The 21135-nt window shown below is 38.2% G+C and overlaps 1 protein-coding gene across 1 annotated transcript in view; it reads right to left on the bottom strand.

Moving 5' to 3' along the window:
* The window catches only part of UBE2H (ubiquitin conjugating enzyme E2 H), a 102570-nt gene that overhangs the window by 11570 nt on the left and 69865 nt on the right, over positions 1-21135 (bottom strand). The window contains exons 4-5 of the mRNA XM_061198723.1: positions 13629-13668; positions 12258-12310 (exon numbers count right to left, since the gene is read on the bottom strand). Coding sequence (XP_061054706.1) covers positions 12258-12310; positions 13629-13668 — 93 coding nt within the window. The remainder of the gene's footprint in view (positions 1-12257; positions 12311-13628; positions 13669-21135) is intronic.

Here is a 21135-nt window from a genome sequence, read left to right on the forward strand (position 1 = left end):
ATTTGTAAAGGCTAAGGGACAGAGAAAAATGCTTATGTTCTAATGCTGAATAGAGAAAGTCTGTAAAATATTATGTTCTTTAGAATTACAATGATGTACACAGTATGATGCATAAAAATATTTTAAAAGTTATGCATAAGAATATTTTAAAAGTTATGTCAGACTTCCCTGGTGGTCCAGTGGTAAAGAATCTGCCTTCCAATGCAGGGGACACAGATTCAATCCCTGGTCAGGGAACTAAGATCCCATGTGCCGTGGGGCAACTAAGCCCGTGCACTGCAACTATCGAGCTTGCATGCCTCAACAAGAGAGCCCGTGTGCTGCAAACTACAGAGCCCATGCGCTCTGGAGCCCACACGCCACAACTAGAGAGAGAAAACCCACAGGCCACAACTAGAGAGAAGCTCAAGCGCCACAACGAAGAGACCACGCACTGTAACGAAGGATCTCACAGGCCTCAACGAAGATCCCGTGTGCCGCAACTAAGATCTGACACAGCCAAAAAAAAAAAAAAAACGGAAAATAATAAAAAATAAATTAAAAGTAAATAAAATTTTTAAAAAAGTTATGTCAAAGCAAAAGGCTTGTAATTCTACTTTTCACACTTCAAACGACACTTTACGTTTTTTACCTTTAAAAATAGCATTTGCATATAAATGTGTCCTTTCTACTTTTGCATATGTTTGAAACATTTAATAAAACATGTAAAGTCTGAAAAAAATTTTCCTCTCTTTATCCTTAAGTGGGTGGGTTATCAAGGCAATGGTAGAAAATGCTAAAAGGTAAGCAAATTAAGAAGAAAAAACAAGGGGTGTGAACCCCAAGTTTTACAAATTGAACATGATCCCAGAGCAGAGTTACAGTAACACTAATAATAGTAACAGTAATAGTAATGGCAGCAAGAGTTTACACTTACACAGCCCTTACTACAAGCCAGGCCCTGTAAACAGTTTACATATACACTCTTAATTTCACTACAGCCAATAAGGTAGGTACCATTACTATCTCCATTTTGCATATGGGGAAAATGAGGCACAGAGAGGTTAGGTAACTTGTCCAAGGGGCTGGGTTTCAAACCTGGGCTTATGCACTACGCTGCTTCTGTTAGTGGATGAAAGGAACACTGTCTCAACCATGATGGCAAAAGCTCCCCACATCTCTGCATCAAAACTGTATACCCTCAGAAATGGCCACCCTCCTCCCCAAAGTTTTTCTTTCTCACATGTTCAAGGCCAACAGGATGGTCTCTAAGCAGAGAATGTTCAGGAGTTTCTTGGCTGAACTGTCGGGTATTTCAGAGGCAGTGTGCTTCAAGTAGCCCAACCACAGGAAGTAGCCCATGGCCATGCACAGATATTCACACATAGTAAACTGGGGGCCTCTCCTGCCACATTAGCATTATAGGTGCTGCCCCCAAAAGATTAACAGCTGAATGTTCCTATCAAACAACAAAAAACTTGAAAAAAGAAAAAAAAGTGCAGGTTTTACTTTAAGTTCAGAAGCACTTCAGGACTTGAGAAATACTGCAGACAACATGTCTCATAACTAGGTGTTTCATGTGTTCCAGGAAAAGATTTTATACCCCTCACCACTACTTTTAAGTTTTTCAAGCTACCAATAAGTGGCTTTGCCTATGTATTTGTTCCAAACAAATAAAAGAACCCTCAATTAAAAAAAAAAAAAACCCTCAATTATTGGTTTTTCCTTCCTGTGTCTACTGTCTTCCTACATCAACATACTTTTGATCCATTTTACAGATGTGCTGAGTCACACCTCTAAAACAGAAGAGCAGAAAAGGAAAAGTACGCAGCCCAGTTTTGGGTGAAGATGACAGCTTTTGAAGGCCAGGATGTTGTTGCCATGGCCATTTTAAAGCAGTAAAGTACTCCTGAAAGTGGCTAACAGAATGACTACCATTGAGAGGGTCCTCCCCAAAGAAACATCTCTCAAACATGCAGATGTGCACAAAATCTTCTTTCAAGACAAATATTCTAGCAGAATAGACATAAACCATAAACCAAGAATGAAATAAAGATACTCATCTTCGGGAAAATCCATCATAATAAAATTTTTTCCCCCTAGAATTGTTAATAATATAAAACATCTATCAGTTCCAAAGTCTTTTAAAAAACACTGACCTTCCACTTTTTGAAAGGGAGAGAACCAGACATGGATCGCACAATCTAGAGATTACAGTCAGCTGCCCCCATTACTGGATGCCTTAATTTTTAAAGAAAGTCCCAAGATCCCTGAGAAGTATGGTTTACAATGAGCAAACAGCTCTTACTTTTCTCTTGGACTAAATCAGCACTTACCAAAATGCAGTCCATTAGGACTGATTCTTCAACCTGATCTTACAGTATTAATGTTAACAATATTACAACACTCATAGTTCAGCTTAGGCACATAAACTAATGATTTATATCCATATTTAATTTTTAAAAACACTCAAATTATACTTCTCTCTCATCAAAAGCAGCATTTACCCCACTCAGTCTACAGCAATGGTTCTTGGGCAAGTCTAGGTCCTGGTTGTTCGTCCATTAAAATTACCCACAGGGTTTTTTCAAAATATGCATGCTGAGGCCTCATACCTACCCCAGGGATTCTGATTTAGGATTGGTTAGCATCTGCATGTGTGTGATATGTGTGCAGAAATGCACTACCTACCTTACACACTCCTATCCCCAGAGACCAAATGGGAAGAGCTATGTGCTTGTGGGTTCTCTAGCTCAAGAAAATGTTTAGGTTTTGGCAGCTAAGCTGCTGAAGAGGCTCTAATTTAGTAGCCCTCCCTGACCCTTTCACTGTCCTTTTTCTGCACACTGCTGTCACCATCACTCCCCCCAGGTGGAGGTATTCCAAACTATAGGTAGGGGAGCAGGTCTCTTCCTCTCTGCATCTCAATTTCTTCATCTGCAAAAAGAGAATACTGCAGTTCCTTACAAGAAGAAATACACATTTCTAAAAATGACTATAAAATAGGCTTCAAACTACATCAAAGGACTAGACTTAGATATTAATACAAATATGCCATCTTCTCAGAAGAAATTTCAGCTACCTGTATCCCTCAAGGAATACATATTAATAATTAAAATGAGTCACCCACACAAAAATGCACCAATTATTCTTTTTTTTTTTGTCTGTGTTGGGTCTTCATCGCTGTGTGTGGGCTTTCTCTAGTTGTGGCGAGCGGGGGCTACTCTTTGTTGCAGTGCGCGGGCTTCTCATTGCGGTGGCTTCTCTCGTTGTGGAGTGTGGGCTCTAGGCACGTGGGCTTCAGTAGTTGTGGCACTCGGGCTCAGTAGTTGTGGCTTGCGGGCTCTGGAACGCAGGCTCAGTAGTTGTGGCGCACGGGCTTAGCTGCTCCACGGCATGTGGGATCTTCCCGGACCAGGGATCGAACCCGTGTCCCCTGCATTGGCAGGCGGATTCTCAACCATTGCGCCACCAGGGACGCCCCGCACCAATTTTTAAAGTAAAGCCACCCTACTCCAGGTGACTCACAAAAAGATGGGTACATGGCTTAAAAGAGAAGACACTCAGGAGGGGATGAATCACATATCTCATGTTTTATTCTTGGCTGTTTATGAACCAGTGACCGTAAGTTATTTCTTCTTCCTCTATTTCCTTTGAACATTAAAATGGAAACCTTTGTAAAGCATACTGCTATCTTCAGGTTAAAACCCTGTGGATGCCAAAGCTTGACTTGGTCAGCCCCATCAGGAACCACAATTACCAAGCAGGCAGTCCTCTCAGAGACTTGAACTTGCATAATCTTTGTTTGCTTTTCAGATTTAACACCCCAAATGCTGCGACTCAGAAAACACCACCATGGTACAGCACAGTCATGGCCAGGTACCACCAGCCATCAGGGCCCTCCTCCCTTCTCCAATGCCACCTATCCTTCCCCCTTTCCTCACCCTACTCCTTGTTCCCCAGACGTCCGAGGCCCTGGGTTCCTTCTTTCTAAAGCCAAACAAACAAAAAACATACAGAAAAACTTGTTTGGAAAGACATCAGCCACTTGCTCAGCAATGTGAATTCTGTTGTCTTTGTATTAATACAAAGAGTGTATTTTATACTCTTACTCCAGGAAGCTCATCATCTCACAATTTTAAAGAAATAAGTCTATGCTGATAACTAGCAAATCCTTCTAATTGGTCCTTTACATTTCTGGTCTTAAACATGCCTAAAATTATTTCCCTGAAAACCTATTCCTTTCTCCTAAAACCTAGATTGACGGCTCCAAACCTCTGGAAGGACCTTGGTTAGGCCCTCCTCCTTTATTCCATGTACTCAGTCAATTTCCCAGACTCACTATTAATCCTAGTGAAATGCCTCTAGTTCCTCTTCTGTTTCCGCTGGCATGTAACTACATCAAGCCCAATGTATCTTTCTAGACCTGGCTTAGGACAACCATCTCTGGATGGCCTTCCAGGCTCCAAACTCTTACCTTTGGAATCAGAGAACACTTCCTTAAAACAATCACTCAGGTCATTTCCCATCAAGAGCAAGTTCCTTTTGTTTTCCTACAAAACTTCGTACTCCAGAAGCATGCTATCCAAACAAACTTACATTTTACTGACCTTCTCCCTCCTGGAGGACTCCTGGCTTCCAAAGCTCAGAATCACTGAGTTAGCCACGACTCCTTAAGGTATTTAACTGTTTCGTAATTCAATAGGGGGCAGGGCTAAAAGGACAGGAAGAAAGGAAAAGTCCTGCTCACAATTAGAGAGGTAAAAAGATGGGTAAAAACCCACAAGAAGTAGATTCTAGTGAACCAGAACCAATGACTCTGCGACCTCCTCTTTCCATGGCTTTTGGCCATTATAGTTGAAGCTGATGGCTAAATAAGTTGAGATCACCTGGGAATTAAAACCATGTTATCCGGGGCTTCCCTGGTGGTGCAGTGGTTGAGAATCCGCCTGCCAATGCAGGGGACACGGGTTCGATCCCTGGTCCGAGAAGATCCCACATGCCGTGGAGCAACTAAGCTTGTGTGCCACAACTACTGAGCCTGTGCTCTAGAGCCCGTGAGCCACAACTACTGAGCCCGCGTGCCGCAACTACTGAAGCCTGCGTACCTAGAGCCCGTGCTCCACAACAAGAGAAGCCACCGCAATGAGAAGCCCGCGCATCGCAACAAAGAGTAGCCCCTGCTCACCACAACTAGAGAAAGCCCGCGCGCAGCAACCAAGACCCAACTCAGCCAAAAATAAATAAATAAAATAATTTTAAAAACCCAAACCCATGTTACCCTTGATTTGCTAGAGAAAATCATCAGCTGACCTTTCAAAATCCCACTGATTGACTTTGCTCATCTTATAAGGAACTGTAATTAATTCATCATATTGCTAAGCAAGCCATGAATTTATAGTTATATGTTCAAAATAAAAACAATCATAAAATTCCATTTCATTTGCTCAAGTTTTTTTTTGGTTTTTTTTTTTGGGGGGGGTGGTATCTAACTATATGTATAAAAACACACTGACATATATGTGGTCAAAGTTTATAAGACTGAAACAGGACAAATAAAATTTCCAGATTTCTTCAGGTTATTTAAGAATTTTGGGTTAATTAATACATCTTTACCTTTCTACTCTTGTCAGCTCTTAAGAAGTTGCACTATTAATGATGAATTTGAGTCTTTTACTTTAATTTTCTTCTGCTTGTAGTCTGTGAATACTAAAAACAGTGAAATTCTACCCCTTAAAAGGAGGAGGAGCCAGAAACCTATACCTCTCTTCAGCTGGAGGATCAGCATTGCATATAATATATCAAGCAGTTGTTATGTATGAAAGACTGAGTAAGCAGTGGGCCCTAAAAGGTGACAGACATCCCCTAGAGGAAAACCTCAATAAAGCCAATTAGGAGGAATGCCTTCAGATACGCAGGTAGATTTGAAAAAAGAAATGGCCTTGAGATTAAATATTCTCTTACTAGCTGTTTGAGGGCACACATGTGGCAAGCTGAAGCAGACCACCACAAAGACTTGTGTGGTGCTGTGACACAGAACCAGCTGGCCACTGAATGCTAACATGCTTTAATGGAATAATACATACAGCAAACCAGTATCCCAGATGATATATTCAAGAATGTATCCAATCACTTAACTGAGAGGGTCTTCTGTGTGGATAATATATACAAAGGGTGTGAAACTCATTAGATGTATACGTGATCTCGTGTTAGTCCATGCGGATCTTTTAAAGATAGAATAAAGTCTCATGAAGAGGGTCATGCATGCAAAAAACAAAACTCTTCTCTCCTCACACCTCTTAAAAAAAGATCGAGAGCAATCAGCAGGAATTAATAAGAATCAGCAAACACTTGAAGAATTTTTGCAATATTCCTGAGAGATATACTTAATCTCACTACACTACCATTACACTTTTTTAAGTATTCCAAGCTAAAAACAGGTATTCCTGTTATATGTGAAGAGCAATGTCAAAGACATAGGGTACTAATTAGAACTTGGTGGAATACCAGATATATCCTGCTAAGTGCCAGATCACCAGGTCACCAACCAGAGGTGTGCAGTTTTATAACACGGAACGTTTTAAAGCATTCCACCGTCTTAGAAAATCATCTTCCATCCACTGCCTAATTGCAACTCCCTCTCCACAATGTATTTAAACTATAGAGATCTGCAGAAGGAAATGAATGCTACTACATAGATCAGAATGAAGAAAACAGACTTTTGTTCATCAAAAAACATTCCCCTTGTTGCCATGTCAATCTCAAAACACTTCCCACCTTACTTAGGTGTTCTTTAGAGGTCAATTCATCCTGGTTTAAACCTGGTATGACCCTGCTTACCTTAAAAGATTGCAAGCTAAAACACGGTAGTAGGATTTGTTATTACCCTTCCAGAAATGAGGGCAGTTAATGTATTATTAGCTAGTTGGGTATTCTTACAGTCATACTGAAACTCATTATTAAAGTTTTAAATTACTAGGCAATAATTTAGTTTGTCTTTAATGTCAGAAAAGAACAAGATAACTTCATGCAATTATAAGATAAGTGACCATGCATGGGGAAAGACTTTACTTAGACACAGTGATCACAAGCAAATGAAGAGAAAACAAATCCATAAAATCACAATGGAACCCTGAAGCTACAGCGCCAAAGAAAGAAGAACATGGCTGTGGCTGTCTTTCAGGACCATAGCCTGGCTCATATCCCACAATCCACAAAGCCTGGACCACTCCATGGTTCTAATGCTGACTGTCAGTGAATGTGAACGTGGTGTTTTTAATGAATTTCTGCTAAGTTGTTCAACCCAAGAAAGCCCCATTTTTCTATGTATAGCTAATTAAACTCTTGGGCCACATGCCAACACCAAATCTAAATATCTACAAGCAGACAAAGGAGGTGGATCATAGAGCTAGCACTGTGGAAACCATCAAATCCAAAACTCAGCATATTTCTTCTTTATCTACTACAGCTGACCTTTCTCCATAGTACTAGAAAGAAACTGCTCTACCTGGGTCTGTCTAGGAGACTCATAATGACATCCAGCTGTTCCAAAAGCAGGATGATGTTTGTGATTCCAACATGGATGGATCAATACGGAGTTCTCAAGCCTGTTCAAACAGTGGTTGCTGGCCACTCAATCATCCATGCAGATAGATAAATGTATCTCTTATCTCTGCAACTATACTAAAATGTCTAGAAACATAGCTAGTAAACACTCACGCAGCATAAAGCATTATTTGAAGATACAGTTACCCTCAGCCAAAATTTGAATTGTTTGGAAAGATTCACAGGCTACCTGACTGAAAAGAGGTATGTAATAACAATGTATTTCCAACATGGAAAGGCTTAAATTCATTTAGCAGCTTAAAATCATTAGGTTACAGCATAGTACTATTAAGTAAGTTTATTATTTAAAATTTTTCTAAATGCCTAGTAAAAGAAGCACTGTTTCTCCTAATTCTAATCCCAAAGTTCCTGAAGCATTCCTTTTGCTGTAGTCAAACTCATTTGTCTGTTACTGACCCCCCCAAATGACTCTAGGGGAAATAATTTCCCAAATGTTGATTTTTCTCACCAGCAAAATAAGAGGACTCTCCAGTCCACTGGCTAGCAACCCTAAAGGTGAGAATAAAATTATAAACTGCCCAATTTTATATGAAAATTGTCTTCTACATTACTTGTCCAGAACTTAATCCACAAATAAGTAATTTACCAAGTCAGTCGAGAAATGAGTAAAATGAAAGTCGGAGAGAGAAACACAATTTGCGAGGGTCAAGTATGCATGGCCCAGAACAGCGGGAGGGAAACTGAAGCTGTACTGCAGTGAAGGTACCTGAGCTTCCAGGAGTGTGGGGTGAAAACACAACTATGGATAAAATATATTTGAGTAAAAAGGAAAACAGAAAACAAGCTACCTATGGCTTAATGAACTTTCCTTTCATCAGTCTTTAAAATTACAGTTGTTTTTGAAATTGAAATCCAGATCCCCTTGGCTGAATTTTAAGTTTTCCAGAGCTTTTATCATTCTTGTCTGGAAGAGCACGAAGGGATGTAAAAAAAAAAAAAAGATGCCATCATACAGGAAGCCAAAATGAATCAATTTTGTGATGGCATCTGCTACTTTCCTTTTAATGTCACAAAGAGTAACAACAGTAACTTCAAACTCAATAGATACCTTCATATTGATGACAAGCCTCTTTACAAAATTAACCATATAACCCACTATAATATGCTCTCTTTCAAGGTTAAATATAAAATTTAAAATTACTGGGTGATTAAACTACAATTATACCAATTTTGAGCTTCTGAATGAACAAACTGCATGTACACTTGGCAAAGGAAAACAGGAGGAGAACAGAGGCAAGGAGTCAAATGGGCTGCCAGAAATCAATTTTCTTTAGTGGAGTTGGTGAGGGGTGGTGGAGGAATAAACATAAACATTGTTTATTATCAGGTTATGATGAGTATAAATCTGAAATTTCATCTGGGAATTGCTGTTATAATAAAAATATTTTACATCTATTGCACAGTACATGCATGCCCTGGGGCAAATTTAATTTCAGGAAATTTCACAAGTAACTCCCTGCTCCTTACCATATTATATAGTACAGTTGAAACAAGTTTTGGTTACCAAGCTAAGCCTTTTGCTTTTCAGTTGAATATCTGTGTTAACTTGTCAACTTTCTCCTATTAGTTGTTTCGTATTAAATTAGATTTGTTTTTGTCCTTTGAACTAAAATTCAAGAATCACAGCAGGAAATCGAGTGATTCAAAATTCACCAATTATGAAACTAACCTTCAATGCCGGAGGGTTTAGCAGCTTGTAATAAAAATTCAGTTTAGATCTCAAGATCAGATAAGTCTAAAAGAAACTTCAAGGTCATCTAAACCAACCCTTTCTACCAGTACTTTCATATAAATTGTATTTACCTGCTCCTAAATCTTTCCATGAAAGTAATGTTGAATTTTCTTGAGGAATAGTTTGGACTTGAGAAAAATGTCAAAACAATCTTCCCATGCTGAGTACAATTTTGACTATACTATAAAAATATTTTCTTCCTGCTTTCCTACACTTACCTGTTAGTGTGTTCATGTTGTTGTATTATGGAACACTTAATGGTAACTTGTACACATGTAATACAGAAATCAAAATTCACTTTGATCCATGTGGTTTAATTCTTGTTACTTACTAAATGCTTTGCAAGGTAATACAAGAACATATTCTAACATTTTATAGATGTGATGAAACCTTAGTCACGTTGGCCTGTTGCTTGAAAGTCTATTCTGAACCTCATACACCTGCTGGCAGGAATGTTAACATGGTACCACCTGGGAAAATAGTTCCTCAAATGGTTAAACAAAGTCACCGTATCTCGGAGCAATTCCACCCCTAGGTACATACCCAAGAGAAATGAAAACATATGTCCACAGAGAAACTTGTGCACAAATATTTATAGAGGCACTATTCATAATAGCTAAAAGGTATAAACAACCTAAATGTCTATCATCTGACAAATAAAAATGATATCTGTACAGCAGAGTATTATTTGGCCATAAAAAGGAATGAAGTACTGATACATGCTACAACATAGATGAATCTTGAAAACATTATATGAAGTAAAAAAGTTAGTTACAAAACACCACATATTGTATTATTCCATTTACAAGAAATGTCCAGAATAGGCAAATCTATACAAACAACAAGAAGGTTAGTTATTGCCTAGGGCTGGGGGATGGGGCTGGGAGATGAGGGGATGATAGCTAAAGGGTACAGGGTTTCCTTTTGAGGTAATAAAAATATTCTATGATAAAAATGTGGGAATGGTTGTAAATAACTGTGAATATACTAAAAACTATCATCAAATTACACTCTTTAAATGGGTGTATTTTATGTATGTGAGTTATAATTCAATAAAACTGTTATTTAAAAAATCTGTTCTGAGATGTGAGGTACTTGAGAATCAGCAAACCTCTTCCACAAAGCTCTCGTGGTCAGTAGTAAAAGAATTAGTTAAACTAAAGTCCAATTTACTTTACTGTCATTGGAACCAGCTTGCAGCATTTAGTTATGTACATTTCTAAAATGTGAATGCAGTTTAAGAAAATACATCATTACATCAGATATTCCAGGCAACCTGCCACAAGACATTTTTACCGAAAAACCATCTTAAAAGGAATCCCTTTAACCAACCTCAGTGTATATGTTCTTTCTTGTTGCCTCATCTCTTTATAAGCTGCCGTTTCCCTAAAACTCTCATGTTAAACAGTACTGGGCATGATTAATTCACTTATTAATTCAACAAATATTTGAACCCTCATTGTACATGGGCTACTGCTTTAGGCACTTGTACGTATGTATACGCACACATGCGCGCGCACACGCGCGCACATGAGACAAAGTTCCTGCTCTTGTGGAGCTTACAATCTGACAGGACAAGATAAACAATAAATAAATTTTAAGGTTTTTAAAAGAGGGTTCTGTGCTATGGAGGGGCGTTATTTCAGATCAAGTGGCCAGGAAAGGAGGCTTCTCTAAGGAAGCATGTTTGAGATGATAAAAGAAGGTGCCAGCTACACAAAGATCAGGGAGGATAACTCCAGGCAGAGGAAATAACTCTTGAAAGAATTAGGAGGAGGAAAAAAAAAAAAGGGTTAACTGTGTGCTGCTGGTGACCAACCTCTGTGATTCTTATCACCATCCTAGTACAAACAAGGTGACTTGCAGATGGTGGCTGGAATAAGGGGTCTTATGTACCTTAAGACCGCTAAAAGGTCTCACAACTCTCCAACAAGGGGAGGCCGTCTCTAGTTAACCCCAGCCTGAAGTGATCTTTCCCTCTCTGCACCTCTCAGCAAGTGTTTGTTGTCTGTACCACTCATTCTTACAAACACATTGGTGCGAGGTGCTAGGAGTGTCAGGACTTAAACACAAATCAGACCAGCACCCTGACAGCCCTTAGGGCAGGAAATAATCCAGTAGCACAGAAAATGTAGGCACAGACAACAAACACAAGGTAGAAAGTAAAAGCAGGCCACAAAAAAAGAGCTATAAAATTTAGGCATGTCCAGAGATTACTTCCAGCTGGAGCATCAGGGGAAGCTTCACGAGGGTGGGGGCATGAGAAGAGGGAGAGTCTGTGAAGCCTGAGAACTTGGACATGTGGGGAGAACAGATTGATTTGTTGTATCCCTAATAAACTTTAAATATATTTAAAAATACTTTTAGCTCCCCAACCAAGTTACAAGGCCTGATACGGCTTCTCTCTCTCTGTGATCTCAATTTATGTGCTGATTCACTGTAAGAGATCATATGTCAATTTCAGCACTGAAGGTAAGGCTAAATTATTCTTTGCTTCATAACAAAGTTTTCACCTTTGAAACAGATGATGATCCCCCAAACCTCTTAATACATTATCTCATTTCAAAGGGACATTCCTAAGAGTTTTTCCAAAACTAAAAGGCATTACAGATAAACATATATACAATGTGCTTCAGAATAACACATATATAAAATGTCTGCATATGTATTTGTGTGTCTGCATATGTGTATCACTATACATTAATTTCAGAATCTTACAAGATTATTTCAAACTTCCACTGCTAAACCAAAGTCTGTACTCATGAGAAAACGTTTTTTTCACTGATTAAACTTTCCCACCCGGCTTTCAAAATCCCTTCCCATTCCAACAAAACATTTTAAACCAGAGAAGAAAATCCAAACAACATTTTTTTAGGCAGTGTCTCAACATCTCTAAAAAATATTCCATGGCCAAACTCACCATAGAGAGCTGTCCAAGTTTGATTAATTACATCTAGACACACAGTTCCTGACCTGAAACAGATGGAAAGAATGGCATTTTTTTAAAAATTAGAAAGTTAGTTGCATGTATCTGGCAACTAGTTTAATCATCAGGAAAAATATTTTAAATAGATCATTAAAAAAAAACCCCAGAGAATCCCAATTGGGGAAAACATGATGAGGAGCAGAATATACACAAAGTCTGAAGTGTCTACTGACAGACTGAAAGGGAAAACCAGTAACTACACAATGGAGAAACCAGACAACACCTTAACCACGTGATGAGAATTAACACTGGTTATCAGGACAGACAAACCTGTGTGCCTCCAAAGAGGATACCCTGAGGAGGACACAATCTCACTTTTTGGTTTTCTGGCCTTAAGAGCATACTCTGAACCTAATGATAAGGAAAAATCAGACAAACCCAAATTGAGGGACAGTATGAAATAACTGGTCTTTATTCCTTAAAAATGTCAATTTTATAAAAAGCTGAGGAATGGTTTCAGATTGAAGTAGTTTAAAGAAACATGACAACTAAATGCAACAGATGATACTGGACTGGATCCTTTAATGAATGAAAAAAAAAAAAAAAAAGTGCTAAAAAGTCCATTACCAGAATATGGCAGTAGATGAAAAAGTACTGCATTAATATTCAATTCCTGAATCTGACAACTATACTGCAGTTACATAAGAGAACATCCTTGTTAAGATGACTGATACATGAAAGTATTAAAGGACAATGGGGCATGATGTATATATATACATACAACCTCTCAGAGTTCAGAATACTTCATATGTATGCACGTGTGTGCGTATGTGTAATATCAAAATTTAGTGCCATGACAAGGAAAAACTGCAGGACAAATAGTATTCTAAATAGCACTGGAAGTATAAAATAGGAGGCACTGATATCACATTTTAAAATATCACTAATAAAATATGAGAAGGAAAGAAAGGGATAATTAAGATTCATTAACTGTTTGCTTTACTCTCAAGGACTGAGAAATACTTTAAGGGCTGAAAATAATATAATATGTACACTGAAGACAGATCTCGGGACAGGGTCTATACAAAGAGAACAGAGATATGGAATATTACAAATGTTAGCTGGATATCAAGGAAAATGAAGGACCCATTCATGACAGTGGAAAAAACCAAGCAGTCCAATAGTGGACCCTGAACTAAGTTAGAATATCGTATTCCTGGATTCTATAATGGAAGTGACCATTCTTACAGTCCTATCTGTTGTTAAAATCCAAAAAGATAATTGAGGCTTTTTTATAACAGAGAGATGAACTCTAACCAAGAGCAGTTGCTGCTAAGATTTAAACATTTTTAAACAGTTACTTACGCTTCATCAATGTTGGGATGGAAAATTTTATTCATGAATCCTGTAAAAAGAGATGTTAATTAGCAGCAAAAAGTATCCAGAGAACAATTAGTTTTAAAGTATTTCAGTACTGGAAACAATTTCAGTATTAGGATAACGCATTACTTTCAATCTTAGATCTTTGGTTACTGGTAAGACTATATTCTCTTGACTGTGTCAATTACTTAAAATACATCAGAGTTCTACTAATCAAATGAGCAAACTTTGAGAGCAATGCAGCTTCTAATACAAAATAATCATTACAAGAAATTATTTTCTGAGCTATGAAGGTACTTGCCAAGAAAATTTATAGTACTAAATGGTTTATAACTAGTGCCATGATAAAAGTTAAGAAAGCTACTCTGACTTTCCTCCCCAAAGTTTTATTGTTCAATCACTAAATGTGGAGGTTCTGCATTTGAACTTCTCCTTCCGAAGCTCAGTTACTGGTATCATTGTGCTACACCGTGTGCGGAACATGAATGAAGCTGCTGAAATGCTAAAGGAGTACCGCTTCCAAACCGCAAAGGATTTCATAAGAACAGTGACCAAAATATTTCCTTTAACTTTAGTCTACTCATTCCAGGAAACCCAGTTTTGATTAAAATTGGGGCAACCAAGAAATTAGGCAAGGTGTTTAAAAAAATTCTGTAAGATGGCTATATCTGTCAGGGATTCAAATTTTTTGATTTATTCCTAGAAAAACAAGTATGTATAGACTTTTAAACAAATATATTGATATTTAAATTCCAAAAGAAATTATTTTCTAACTCAAAACCAGTGATTTAATCAGTTTGTATACAAGCAAATGACAGTATTCTAAAGCAGAGATCCACTGTCAAAGCTCTCATTTTGTCATCCCTATCGCCTTACTTCCTTTTTTAAATTTAATTTTATTTATTTATTTTTTTGGCCGTGCCACACGGCATGCGGGATCTTAGTTCCCTGACTAGGGACTGAACCCGTGCCCCCGCAATGGCAGCACGGAGTCTTAACCACTGGACCGCCAGGGAAGTCCCCTTACTTCCTTTTTAGACTTCCTTATTCCATACCCTCCTTTCAATAAATTGAAGTTCCTTATTAAGTGGCTATCACCACGTCCCAATCCCACCCTCCCTCACCCCACTCCCACCTCACATGTTCTCTTTCATTCATTCAAAATATATTTGGTCAACATCTATGTGTCAGGCACTGTGCTTATTTAGGGAACAAAACCAAATAAAGACAGTACTCTATTCTCGAGGAGGTCACTGGAGCAATGGGACAAGACACACAAAGAAATAACTGCAGTGTGCAAACAGGTGACAGGGGAAGCATGTATGAGGAGAGGAAGATGTCAGGAAAGATGCAGACAAGTGGCATCAAAGGAAGATCCTCAAGGATGAGGTGTGACAGAGGTCATCTCCAAAAAGCTAAGAAACTTCTCTAGACTTAGAAAACGGGGATGAGACTATATGAAATCCTAGGCATTCCAATCCTCACATGCTCTAGCCACTCCAAGTACTAATCATGCTTCCAATTTTTGTTTTTTAATCTTTTGTGTTGAAATAGCTTAATGTTTTATCTGCTACTATCAAGAGAGCCCATGCAATGTTTAAATTACTCTGATGCAAAAAGATTTGTGTCCAATTACTATTTCATATTCATTTTTCATTCAAGGTGTTTCAAAGTCTAGATGCACAAGGTATGTGTTTATGAGGCGATTATACTAAGCCAATGGAAATGTTCATGCCTTAATGTTAAGAGAAGAAAAAGCAGAATAAAAATTCTATCGAACCTCAGAAAAACACTAATACATGTGTCCAAGAAGGCAACGAGGATATCTGTTGCAGCAGTGTTTATAAAAGCCAAGAACCAGGTTCAACCCCATCAACAAGGGATGGGAGAGACTGTAGTACATCCTTATACTGGGAGTCCTATACAGCCAAGGTAGTGAACTAGGTCAGTATGTATCAACTAGGATAGAGCCAAAGCTGAGGGGAAACAAAAAAGTTGCAGGATGATATATTTACAGCATGATACCATTTACATAAACTAAAACAAAGCAACACTACATATTCTCTATGGTAACGAGTACAGAAAACTGTATTGGACCAACATATACCAAATTTATAAGAGTAATTATTTTAGTGAGGGTGCAGGGCCAAGGTCATGGTGGGAATAGGTAACAGAATGAGGAATGGTGATTAAAGATGAATTTATCTGTAAAACTATATTCCTTTAAAAAAGAGCTAGCTCTGGCTTCGGCAGCACACATACTAAAAAGATATATGTGCTTGTATATTATTTGCCCTGGTATTTTAAAAAGTGTGCACATAGAGAAAAAAACTGGAAACAAATATGTACAAATATCAACAGTGCTTAGTTCTTAGTAGTGGGGATATTTTCTCCGTTATCCTTTTTAAACCACCCCCACCCCTATACCAGAAGTAGGATCGCAGCAATGGAAATGGGTTAGAAGGAATGAAGCTTCAGAAAACTAAAAATAGAATCACCATATGATCCAGCAATCCCACTCCTGGGTATATACCCAGACAAAACTATAATTCAAAAAGATACATGCACCCCTATGTTCACAGCAGCACTATTCACAATAGTCAAGACATGGCAACAACCTAAATGTCCACCGACAGATGAATGGATAAAAAGATGTAGTACATATATACAATAGAATACTACTCAGCCATAAAAAAGAACAAAATAATGCCATTTGCAGCAACGTGGATGCAACTAGAGATTATCATACTAAGTGAAGTAAGTCAGAAAGAAAGACAAATACCATATGATATCACTTACATGTGGAATCTAAAATACAACACAAATGAACCCATCTACGAAGCAGAAACAGAATCATGGATGTAGAGAACAAACTGGTGGCTCCCGAGGGGGTTGGGGGAGGGATGGAGTGGGAGGTTGGGGTGAGCAGATGTAAGCTATTATATATAGGATGGATAAACAACAAGGTCCTACTGTATAGCACAGGGAACTATAGTCAATATCCTATGATAAACCATAATGGAAAAGAATATAAAAAAAGAATGTATATACGTATAACTGAATCACTTTGCTGTAGAGCAGAAATTAACACAACATTGTAAATCAACTATACTTCAACAAAAAATTTAAAAAAAAAAAGAATGAAGCTTCAGTAATTTGATGTCACAGGGAACCTCAAAGGTGTAAGTCAAGGAAATAGCTATGGTGAAAAAAGCTTTAAATGTTTACCAAAATTGTCTCTGAAAGATTAAGGTTCTTGCCTCCCTCCTGTACAAGTTCTGGAGATTACATTTGGAATCAATATAGTTTCCACACTGTTTTCAATTAAATCTAGATTTTGGCTTGGTTGAGTCCAAGACTATATAAGAAAGAGGGCCTAAAAGGGCTTAGTAAACATATTCTTTAGTAATAAATGGGTTGGAGCCCAGTCCCCAGTGCCCCTGCTAAATATAAAACCCCATCTGAGCTCTGAGGTGGAGAGCAGAGTCGGACTGGAAAGAGAAAAGTACTAATAGGGATTTGGCTTCTAGTCCCAACTCTGCTATTAACTGCAGGCCTTGATCAGGTCCCTACACTTCTGTGGGTCTGCTTCCTTACCTGCAAAGAGAAACAGCTGGGCTACATGATCTCCAAAACCTCCACTCTTATTCTGTTTGTAAAAGGACCATCAGCTCTAAAATCTAGGATTTAGTAACAATGGCCAGACCTCTGAGAACAGAGGACTTAAGGGGAAATGACCAATGGTTAAGTCCATAAAGGAAATTAATTCTGTGAGGCACATTTTAGGTACATAGGTATTCTGGGGAATATAATACAAAGTTACTAACATGCTAAAATACCACAAAGAGACACAAAATCCGCTGACTATTCCAAAGTAGGCAGAAATGGAGTTTATAAACTTGCTATTGAGGAACAAGCACAGCCAGACCATTTCTACCAAAAAACAATTTCCACACTACACTCATCTCTTCCTATACCAGGCTTTTTCTATTAGAAAAATACCCAATGCAAATAAATGGAAAGGGGTAGATATATCTATATCTGTATATATCTATATCTCCTTTACATTTGTCCTTGGACAAGCTGTGGGCAGCATTTCTGGCAAAGCTATTTACATTCTGGATGATGATGGCAACAATGGAACTTCTGCACAAGGAGGGGAGGAGAGAAAGAACAGGCTAGGAATTCAGAGAAGGAACGTTCTCAGGACTGAGTGTGTTTGCCCTGGCATGTTTTCCTTCCTTTTGGCAATGCTATCACCACATTAATGAATTTGTCTGCAACAAGAGAATTTTCCCAACACTTGTTTCCATTTGACCAGGAACTATTTTGAAGATATTTTAAGAGAACATATTTTGAAAACTGCTTTTATGGAAACATGATAAGTGGAAGCAGCAAGTCACCTTTAATCCATATGATTTAAGATTTTATTCACTACCAGACATTTTCTAATGATAACATTTCAGTGATTTGATCAGATAAAATTCAGAACTCCTTTGTTTAAATTTTTTGGACAATTATTCTCTGGCATGGCTCAAACATTTATAAAAAAGGGGACAACAGGTACAATTGTTTAGCTAAAAAGCTCACCACCTCTGTCCTCTGCCTTTTATCAGAAGGGAATCAGGAAATTTATAATTCTGGAGGAGGAATCCAAACCATGCTTAGTTGATGAAAAACTACATATCTTAGAAAACAAAAGCACAGATTATTAAAATAGAAAAATATGCCATGCTTTTGCTTGTTCCACTCCAATACTCAGTTGCTCTAGAATAACAAATCTTTTGACCCACAGGCTAATAAACAGAGAAAGTAAATAACGCAGTGCCTAGTCATGCTGAAAACTGTTTTTTATTCCAGACTGTTTCTGTGTCCAATCCCAGGAGGGGATCTGTACAAAGTTGTACACTTTCGAATAACTGATATTGGGGTCAACATGTACATGAAAGAGGCAAAAATTAATTATACTTCCATCTTTGTTCCGTTTACAAGTGGGGATATTTTTAGTGATCAAATCTGAGGATAGAATGAAATACCTAAGGGCCAGTCATCTATCCAGAAATTTCATCCAGAGTAATCTTGAAGAAATGAGGTCAAACAAGGTGACTCATGAAACAAGGTAAATCCACCCTAAGGTAAATGGGTGAAAAGCACAAAAGGCAAAAATGAAAACTTTATCCCAGAGGTAAAATGAACCTGGACTGCAGATGGTTGAGGCAGCTGTGGCTGATATGATTTAATTATAAGCTTATGAATTCCTGTGAGAAAACAGTAAATGAATATATTAAATTACTCTGATATTCTATCTTCAGGACAAATACCCACATAAAGTAGACCATTCAGAATGAAACTGATTAATTCTCTATTTTTAAAGTAGATATAATTATTTAAAATATATTTATTAAAGATTAAATCCTATCTCCCCTAGAAGTATCTCAGACTATAAATTTTTTAAGGGCAATAACTTGGATCTCCATTCCTAGCATGCAGGAGGTGATCAGAGTTAGGGTGTTCCAGATAAAAAAGGGGTGGGGATGCTGCCAGCTTCACTGGTGACAGCTATACTGCCAGCTTTGTGCATTGGTGCACCCTCAGATAGATTTTCACCTTACCTCAGACAGCCAGGCCCAGCCCGTGGCAGCCTGCACCCGGGCAGAAGTCTCTTCCGAGAGCTGAGCCTTTCCTACTCAGGAGAGATGGACCTGGGCCGGTCTCTTCTTGGGTGAGGAACCAAGCAAGGAGCTCACTCTCATTGCCCTGTGTCATGGGAACTTCTGAACTGATCCTGTGTGTGTTCAGGAGATCTAAACTCAACAAGGGGTCCTCTTTTCTGTTTCTTCCTTTCTCTCTGATAATATGGAATCTGAGGAATGGGCTGGATGGATAAGAAAAGTTCATTTATTCATTTATAACTAAGAAAAGGTGAAGTGTTATCCTTCAACAGCATAACTCTTCTACCAACCTAGCAGATTACCAAAGCCTGCAGCCTTAAATCTACTCTCCTGCACTTCCATTTTTGGAAGATTGTAATCTCTTTCCTGTCTCCATAGTTTATCTTTCACTCTCCTGGTCATTCATATAACCACACTGTCTGAATCAGGCAGGATTTATTTTCATGGTCAGAGGCAGCAGAGTATGGACAGAACACACTGGACTTGAAATTTCGAGACCTAATTTCAAGTCTCTGCCACTGTTACTACACAAAGTCGTGGTTAAAAGAGCAGGCTCCAGTCAGACTGCCTAAGTTCCACTTAGACCTACTGTATCTCTTTGCCTTTCTGTCTCCTTATTCATAAAGCTGGGTTAAATAATGGTATCCACATATCACAGGACTGTCACCAAGATTTAATGAATATATGCACAGCATGTGACCAGTAACTCATGAGCTCAGGCAAGTAATTTCATCTCACTTTTCTCATCCTAAAAATGAAAATATCTGCCCCTACATATCCATCTCTTAATCCTTTAGGAATTGTCAAGAGCATTAGAAGGTATTTTGATTATGGGATATTAGTTTTTTTTTACAACCCTATCACACTGGAAATGGCAAATACAGTTACTCTAATATTTACTATTAAAAAGACTGTTCTGATTGCATTTGGCATATGGAAAAAACACTGGACTGGAAGCTAGAAGGCAGACTCTGCAACTAGTTAGTAGTAATATATCTCCGCCTTCCTGAGTCTCATTTTTACAATCCTTCAAATAAGGAAACAGGATGATATAATCTCCAAAGTTTCTTCCAGCAATATGATTTTCACCAACACCAAGAATATGAACAAATCCTGAACTGTGTGAACAAGCTTTTCCAAGGGAACTAAGATATTACTCTTATTTTTTTAAAAGAATTTCAGTTTAACTAAAGAAAAATGAAGCTAAGAATATATGTTTTCATTATACCACCAATCCTAAAGGGAAGATGAATTTTATGCCCAGAAGATGTCAGAATAACCAACCAGCTCAAAAGCTAGAGGAACTAAAGTTCAAGTAGGAACTAACCTAAACAGCAAGTTAGGCGGAACTTTTATACAGCAAATGGAAAGATTATATAATAATGAATTGCTAAAGGCAGAATTAAAACTGACATAAGCCAGCTTCAAGAAGGAAATGGACAAACCTTCTCACAGAAGCAAGCATGTGCAAAACCAAGGTTACCCCTTAGAGGTGGCCTGGGGAAGGGAAATCAAAGCCGACTATTATTTTTACTCTGGCTATACAGCAAGATGAAGCTGAATAAATTTAGATATTACAAACTGCTAACAACAGGTTTTTCATTGACAGGGCCAATTTGACTACTGACTTCTTCCATCATTGAGAACTTCAGCACCTAAGCCCCCAAGTCTCTCCCCCACCAACTCCTGTCATTTTTAGTGACATTATTACCTACACAGACCACCCTCCTCACACCTCTCAGTTCTCTAAGCTTCTTCTTAATGATCTTTCCTCGGTTCTATCTCATTCACACTCCCAGGACATGCCTTGAAGTCTGTCA

Source organism: Eubalaena glacialis, chromosome 8 (assembly GCF_028564815.1).
Source record: "Eubalaena glacialis isolate mEubGla1 chromosome 8, mEubGla1.1.hap2.+ XY, whole genome shotgun sequence".
Classification (NCBI taxonomy): domain Eukaryota; kingdom Metazoa; phylum Chordata; class Mammalia; order Artiodactyla; family Balaenidae; genus Eubalaena; species Eubalaena glacialis.